Source organism: Vicia villosa, linkage group LG5 (assembly GCF_029867415.1).
Source record: "Vicia villosa cultivar HV-30 ecotype Madison, WI linkage group LG5, Vvil1.0, whole genome shotgun sequence".
In the NCBI taxonomy this organism is placed as follows: domain Eukaryota; kingdom Viridiplantae; phylum Streptophyta; class Magnoliopsida; order Fabales; family Fabaceae; genus Vicia; species Vicia villosa.
This window is the reverse complement of record NC_081184.1, coordinates 34,414,586-34,422,542: the sequence shown is the minus strand read 5'-3', so window position 1 is coordinate 34,422,542 and position 7,957 is coordinate 34,414,586. Positions and strand designations below refer to the sequence as shown.

General features: G+C 33.1%; 1 protein-coding gene across 1 annotated transcript; it reads right to left on the bottom strand.

Annotated features, from left to right (window-relative positions):
* Nucleotides 1-3,554: 3,554 nt before the first annotated feature.
* Nucleotides 3,555-6,683, bottom strand: LOC131606495 (uncharacterized). Its single transcript, XM_058878717.1, has 7 exons — nt 6,450-6,683; nt 6,152-6,356; nt 5,812-5,902; nt 5,170-5,559; nt 4,970-5,074; nt 4,479-4,661; nt 3,555-4,396 (listed from the first exon to the last, which is right to left on the bottom strand). The coding sequence occupies exons 1-7, from the start codon at nt 6,667-6,669 to the stop codon at nt 3,704-3,706; spliced, it is 1,887 nt and encodes a 628-aa protein (XP_058734700.1). The 5' UTR covers nt 6,670-6,683; the 3' UTR covers nt 3,555-3,703.
* Between the last annotated feature and the right edge of the window lie 1,274 nt (nt 6,684-7,957).

Here is a 7,957-nt window from a genome sequence, read left to right as displayed (position 1 = left end):
TGCTTACAATAATCCAGCAAACGGATGGCATGACCCCCCTTCAAAACACGTCTATTGTATTCGCCACATCGCCCAAAACTTCATGCGGGAGATCAAGGACAGACATCTAAGAAAGGCCTTGGTCAATGTTGGTTATGCATTGACCCAACCCACATTCCAGCATTATCGGAGTGAGATTGTAATGACAAATCCAGAGGCAGGTACTTGGGTAGATAATCTTTCCAGGGACAAATGGACAAGGGCTTACGACAATGGTGTGCGATGGGGCCATATGACGACCAATCTCGTGGAATCCATGATTGGCGTTTTCAAAGGCATTCGTAACCTTCCAATCACAGCACTGGTGGAGGCCACATACTTTAGGATGGCTTCACTCTTCTCAACAAGAGGCAGGAGATGGGGTGATGTTAGGCAAGCTGGTCAACTATTAAGTGATAGTTGCATGAAATTTATGCAACAACAATCGGCAAAAGCAAACACTCACCAAGTAACTTCTTTCGACCGATTCAATCGCACGTTCATTGTGCGCGAGACAATTGACCACAATGAGGGACTGCCAAGGCAACAATATAGGGTTCTTCTTGACGAAGATTGGTGCGACTGTGGAAGGTTTCAAGCATTTCGTATGCCTTGCTCGCACGTCATAGCTGCATGTGCGTATGCCCACCGCGACGCTATATCACTACTGTCTCCGATTTACAAGACTCAGACATTGCTCAGAGTTTACAGTGTTGCGTTTCCTGTGGTGGCCAAGGAGGATTACTGGCCTGAGTATGATGGAGAGGTAGTTTGGCACAACGACGCAATGCGGCGAAAGAAAAAAGGGCGTCCCAATAGTACACGGATTAGAACCGAAATGGACGTCCACGCCAAAATGGAACGAAAATGCAGCATTTGTCGTCAGGTGGGGCACAATAGAAAAAGATGCCCTAATCGTGGCTCGACCTCGTCGCAAGTTTAGTATAATCTGTATTTTTTTTAATGCAATGTATCAGTTTCGCTTACCACCTCTTGTAACCGTTCATCAGTCTTTCATCAATAAATTGAGCTTTAGTGAAAAACCGATATCGATAACGCAAACATTATAGAGGGTTACTAAAAATTTTACGAACTCGATTTCTCAGACGTTTTTACGAAAATAAAAGACCTGAATAAAAAACGGTGCGCGAAAATACCCAAAGGGTTTTTTTTTTTAAAAAAATAACCCAACACATAGGAGCCATATGAAATGGCGCCTATGTGTGGGAACCAAAACACATGCGCCATTTGGAATGGCATGTAATCCTTGCCTTAATTTTTTCTTCTTTTGCGCCAAATGATTTGGCTTGCAACACATGAATGCGCCATTTCATTTGGCGCATCCACTTCCCTGGGGTCCCAAACCTAGACAGTTTGGTAAATACCCCAAAAACATGGTTTTTTTTGTATTTTTTTTATTAAACCTAGTTATTTAAATTTTTTTTCTTTAATTAATATATCTAAATTAATAAAATTCAAATTACTCTTTTAATGGATAAAAAATAATATTAAAATCACATGTTAAAAATTTGCAACCAACCAACTTTATAATATATTATTGACAGACCTTTATTATTATTTATAATTTATATTTAACAATCCTTTATAAAATTTTATTAATTCGAGAAAATGAAAACAAGTATAAAAGGCTATCTATTCATATTATTATAATTATTATTGTTATGTATATTAAAACTTTTTATTATTAAAAGAACTTTATATAAGAAAACAAATATCTTTAGAATTAATTCTGAAAATTAAATTGAATTACATGGGGACAATTTTGGCTTATATATTTCATTTCATGATGATAACGTGGATTATCTGAAGGTCTAGAAAATTAATCAGATGGATACCGTGCTAGATGAGTAGGCTTGATTTGGTAAAGAGTTTCAAAAACTAGTAGAAATTTGGGATATTTGCTTATCCTTGAGGTGAAACTTTTTATCTAAAAGAACTCAATATGAGTTTGATGTCCACCATTGACAATGTTTTCTTTTAGATGGTTTATGAACCGGAAGAACTGGAACAGTTCAGATAACTGGTTTAAGAGTCAAACTAGTTTTGATAAACTGGGATTTTAAGGTTAGGAATTGTTCATATAACTGAATTTGAAAACGGTTCAGTTTGGATAATTGGTTTGTGGAATTGTAGTTTAGATAATTGGATTTTAGAGTTGGATTAGTTCGGATAATTGGTTACAAAACCAAACCAATTTGATTTTGGAATTGTAGTTGTGATGTGTGTATTACTAACTGTTATTAACTTATTGGAATTTATTATGGTGATAATTAATCATAGTTCCATTATATTAATATACTTAACTCCGAAAATATTTTAGTTTAAAGATTTTTCTTGATATAAGATTAAAAGTGTTCATATCGAAAAGGAAATTTAGATAGTGAACATGAGTGAGTTCACTTTAAATCATGATTCTTAGATAAATTAATGTATTGGACTTTTATCTCCCGTTGCCAATATCACCGACAACTTAGACTAAAGACGTATATGTGTTTATGTTAGTTTCTCGTCTCTGTTTGTGTTGGGGTTTCATAGCAAGTACCGAATAACTAGATACATATTTTATGTTCTTTCATATCGATCTTTCTTGACCAATTTGTTTTAGAATGTGTCAGAAACTCGGAAATTTGAGAAAATAAAATCTAAATTGAAGCCAATCGATTTACTTAGTATTTTGAAGGGGTCTTCTTACAGGAAAAAATTATTCTGGTAAACATTATGTATGGTTTATTTATCTTACTAGTAGTGAAAAGAAATGTGCAGTAATAGAGGAATAAGCAAATTTATAGCTCCGGAATGAATATTACCTTTAAAACTAAATAAATCCTGGTCTCACGCATTAGAATTCAGCTATATTCAGTATTTGGATTAGCCTCAATTCATCTTTATAAAACTAGCTTTTAAGAAATGCTCAAGATTTATAATCACCTCAGACACCGACACCGACATGAAACTAATACTTGTGTTTGCATTCAATTTATTTGTTATTTATTTTTAAATTATTACCAGTGTCAATGTGTCAATGTTAGTGGCGTGTCCGGTGTCACAATTTGTGTTTGTGCTTCATAGATAAGCATTGAGTATGCTATATCTTTAGTCAATGTGGGGAGTAAACCTACCTCCTCACACCCAACACAATGAAAGTGTTGGAGGATGCAATGAAAACAGCTCAAATGGTGTAATGAGGCGGCTAGAGAATGATAGTAATTTAGGAGGTATTTTCAATATGTACTAATATGTTTTGTTGCTTTAAGTTTATTAACGTTTATTTGTTAATCAAGTGATGGGTTGTCTTTCATGTTTTTGGATATAATATTAGATCTTGTGCAAATACTTGTGTAGTTAAACTATAAGGTGCTTGATAAACTTGTGGTTGGATTAATATACTATATACAATATTATGTAAATATCCAAATTAAGTGTAAATAACATGATAGTTTTTAACTTATATATAATATTCTGCAAACCTTTTAAACTTAACATTGATTTTGGTCGGAATGTAGAACATATGATATTACATGGTTGATTCCTATTTTCTCTGTTGGGGTGCCGTTTTACTAGCTAGGGCATGTTTGGATAACTTATGAAAACTATTGACTTTATTTGATACTTTATTACAAAAATGCACTTATATCATACAACACCAAACAGAGTCTAATAAGTTCTAAGTAGTCTTAAGACCTTGAGTTGTAAGACCAAATCCAAATGGAAACAAAGGATCATAATGGGAATCACCAACATTCATAGGTAACTGATCAACACTCTTAAACCATGTCCTTGGAAGCTTACCACTAAATCCATAATCACCAAATAAAACATCTGTGACACCATAACCTTCACTACCAGGAAGCCATGCTGCAACAAGTCCTTCAATTATGTCGACATATGGTAACATAACGACAGGTCTTCCAGTGATTAACACAACCACACATTTCACTCCACCACATACATTGTTTATTGTTTCTGCTCCATTACCGGATAACGTTAAGTTCAAGCTGTCACCATTTGTTTCTGCATAGGGTGTCTCTCCGACTACCACAATTGCATATGAAAAATCATTTGATTTTACATATTCGAGAGATGGATTCTCCTGATAGACTATCTGAGTGTCTTTGTCAACTGTATTTTTTATTGCACTCAGAATTGTGGTACCACTAGTAATGTTGTTACCGCTAACTCCTTGCCATTGAATCGTCCATCCACCACATTGATAGCCTAGATTATCAGCATGACTTCCAGAAACAAGTATTTTTGGAGCCTTTTTTGGAAGAGGAAGCAACGGCTTATCAGCGTTTTCACAGTTCTTTAATAGTACCAACGATTTCCTTACAGCTTCTCTAGCCAATTCTCTATGCTCCTGTCAAATTATGGTGCAAATATATAGTTTTATAATTTTATAGGGACTAAAGACATATGTAATTTAAAGTTTATCGACTAACCTGGCTCCCGAGTTGGCTGGCAAGACTGTAATCAGCCAATGGATTTTCAAATAAACCCATCACAAACTTGACTCTCAAAATTCTCTCCACTGCATCATCAATTCTTTTCATAGGTACAACATTTTTTTTCACTAGTAAAGTTAAGATATCTATGAATTCTGGGAAGTCACGTGCAGTCATCACCTGGGACATTACAATGTTTAGTATTAAAAAGACCATATTTTTCATCTCTAAAACCATTGATTTATACGCAAAAAGTGTGAGTACTTGTAAGCTTTAGAATATCAAGTTTGATTCTTGACAAATTTAGTGTTGGGTGAATTCATGCAAAACTTTTTCTATGGCTTTAAAAGGGACCTCGGCAATTGGACAGTGAAATTAATGTCCCAGATATTAGTCAATCCTAGGGACGGACACCGAGTTTTCTAAAAGAAAAGTTTCTTTCCTTACTATAAAAATACTAAGCAAAATTGAAAAAAATAATAGTTTACCATGTCAATTCCGGCATTGATTGCAACTTCAATTGAATATGTGTAGTTAGCATGAGGAGGTGAAGTTATCTTGTCAAGTCCAAAAAAATCTGATATGACAAAACCCTGCAAAATATAAACATAAATTTTTAAGCATACATATATTGATAAACACCATCATTTGATATATGAAATGAGAGATTTATGAAGTAAAGTGTTACTCTAAAATGGAGTGTGTTCTTGAGAAATTCTGTGATTAAATCGTAATTACTATGCATTTTTTGTCCATTCAAACTTGAGTAAGAAACCATGATGGTTGAGACACCCTTAATAATTGAGTCATAGTAAGCTGGCATGTGAATGCTAAGCAATTCATGTGTGGTTATAATCGTGTTATTCTCATTGATTCCTTTTGTCGTTCCACCATCACCAACATAGTGTTTTGCACAAGCTGCTACTTTATTATTTCCGGCAACATATGGAACACCCTTGGGTGAATTTGGAGGGAGATCACCTTGTAATCCTAGAATGATCTCGGTCATATCCTGAACTATTTTATGATCTTCGCTATAACTTTCATAACATCTTCCCCATCTTGGATCTCTACAAACCTATACAAACATATACTTTATAAGCAAGACTGTCTTAAGTTTTCTAAGACCATGTATTGGTTAATCATAACTTAAAGGTGAAAAAATAATTAGGGGCACTATTTTACACACCCTTAAAGAAGACCCTAATAAGATATAACAAAATTGTTAAATAGTTGTAATAACCATACTACAACGTAGCAGAATTTGAACAAACGACTATCTTTGGTAATATACGATTGAAATAAATGTAATTTTGATTATCTTATTTACCGCAACGCTAGGAGCAAAGAGATATGAAACTCCGGTCGCTCTGGCTTCAAGAGCAGTTGCATCACCAATCTTCTTCACTAGTTGAGGATCCCTACAGATTCAAAGAAATTAAATCATCAATACAAAGAAACATAAAAAACTAAAATTGTTCCAGGAGGCCCACAAGACCTAAAGGGCAAAGGCCATATAGCGTTGAAGAGCTAATATTGCAAGCCAACTCCTTTTCCATCACATCAAAAGCTTATAATAACACCGCATCAAGCTATAACTCTCTTTTATCGATAACTTTGGTTCCATTACAGAACAACAATAAATATGAGTATAATGGTTATTTATTTACCTTGTAGCTCCTATACCAACATTGTGAGGAAAAATAGTAGCATTATAAACATTGTTATGACCATGAACAGCATCAATTCCATATATTATTGGAATTCCAAGCCTTGTCGACAATGCACCTTTCTGAAACTCATTTATCATATCAACCCAATCATTTGCAGTTGCATTCACCTTAGGAACACTTCCACCGGCACTCAGAAGACTCCCTACAATAATGTTTTCTTGCGGTTAAATATCATAAACCTTGGCGTCGCAATTCAGATTCACAACGAATAATCATATCATTAACAAAATCTTACCAATGTAATACTTGTTCACAATATCAGCAGAAGCAACCGTGCGCTCAATTTGAAGCATTTGACCGATTTTCTCTTCCAAAGTCATTCTATCAACAAGATCCTTAATTCGAGTATCCAATGGTTGCTTTGGATCTTTGTATTTCAAATATTCAGCTTCTGCCATAGCTACCAATGACTCCGACAACAAGAGCACCACCAAAAATATTCTACTTTTCTCCATTTCTTCCTCTCAAAACAACTGCACAATAACATTACAACAATGTTACTTTTCAATATAATACAAACACAACATAAGAGCATATGTTGCAAAGTGTTACATTTGATAATCATCTGAACCATATCTCAATAAAGAACTACAACCTTAATTTTTAATTCGTTTAGACTTTTCAAATTTGATGATCAAATCAATTATGCACAATTTGTAAATATAATTTTCAAATATACATTAGTAATTATCAGATTTTTGTTTTTAACTGAAGAGAAGAAAAGCTTACCTTTTATATAGATTTTACAAATACATTTTTTTTTTATAATTAGTTAATCACTATATTTAATATCCAACTAATCTCTCCAACTCAACACCTATAAGAACTATTCTAAATCATAAAATCTTAACGAATTATATATATATATATATATATATATATATATATATATATATATATATATATTTTAGATAACTTGTAAAGATTTAATTATACATTTGAGTTGGAGATATTAATTCATTATTAAATATAGTAATTAATTCTTTTTTTGCAAATATTTACGTGCTATTTTATAATTAAATAATTTAGAGTTGATAAAAATAAAAGACAAACGGAAAACAAACTCGACCATTTGTAAAATCTATATAAAAGGTAAGTTTATCTATTGTTCAAAAACAAATTCTCATCATTACAAATGTGTGGTAGTTTATATATGTATTTTACAAATTGTCCATAATTGATAAAAATTCAAAACTAACTTGCAAATGTAGTAGTTTATATATATATATATATATATATATATATATATATATATATATATATATATATATATATATATATATATATATATATATATATATATATTTTATATATATATATATATATATATATAAAATTATTGCAGAACTAGCTGCCAGATAGGGTTGCATGCATGCTCTGCTTAGGGGAATCGTTACAGGAATCTTATCAGGAATCGTCTCAGACGCGTGATGGGTTACAAGACATAGATCAGCGTGTCTATGTGTTGAGATAATGCAAGGATGTAAGAAGCACAATTTATAAGACATCCAATATATTCCATTTCATTACAACTCACACCAACAATTTTACCTAATCTGACTTGAGCTTACAACACCCACACACTTTCCCCGTCAAAATGTCTTCATCTACCCAGTACCTTGTGCATGCCCATCTAAACGGTGAGACTTACTCTCATGAGATAGCCGGTTTTGTGATGAGAAACACTCAGGTTGTACCATTGTTGTTAAGCAAAAGAGCAACATTTTCGTACTTCATTCAGCG

What these genes read in the sequence shown, in the direction of transcription:
- LOC131606495 (XM_058878717.1), bottom strand. Translation starts at nt 6,669, where the DNA reads ATGGAGAAAAGTAGAATATTTTTGGTGGTGCTCTTGTTGTCGGAGTCA. An exon ending in TCTTTGCTCCTAGCGTTGCG is followed by an intron (nt 5,560 to 5,811) that starts GTAAATAAGATA and finishes ATGTTTGTATAG; the next exon opens with GTTTGTAGAGATCCAAGATG. An exon ending in AGAACACACTCCATTTTAGA is followed by an intron (nt 5,075 to 5,169) that starts GTAACACTTTAC and finishes TATATTTTGCAG; the next exon opens with GGTTTTGTCATATCAGATTT.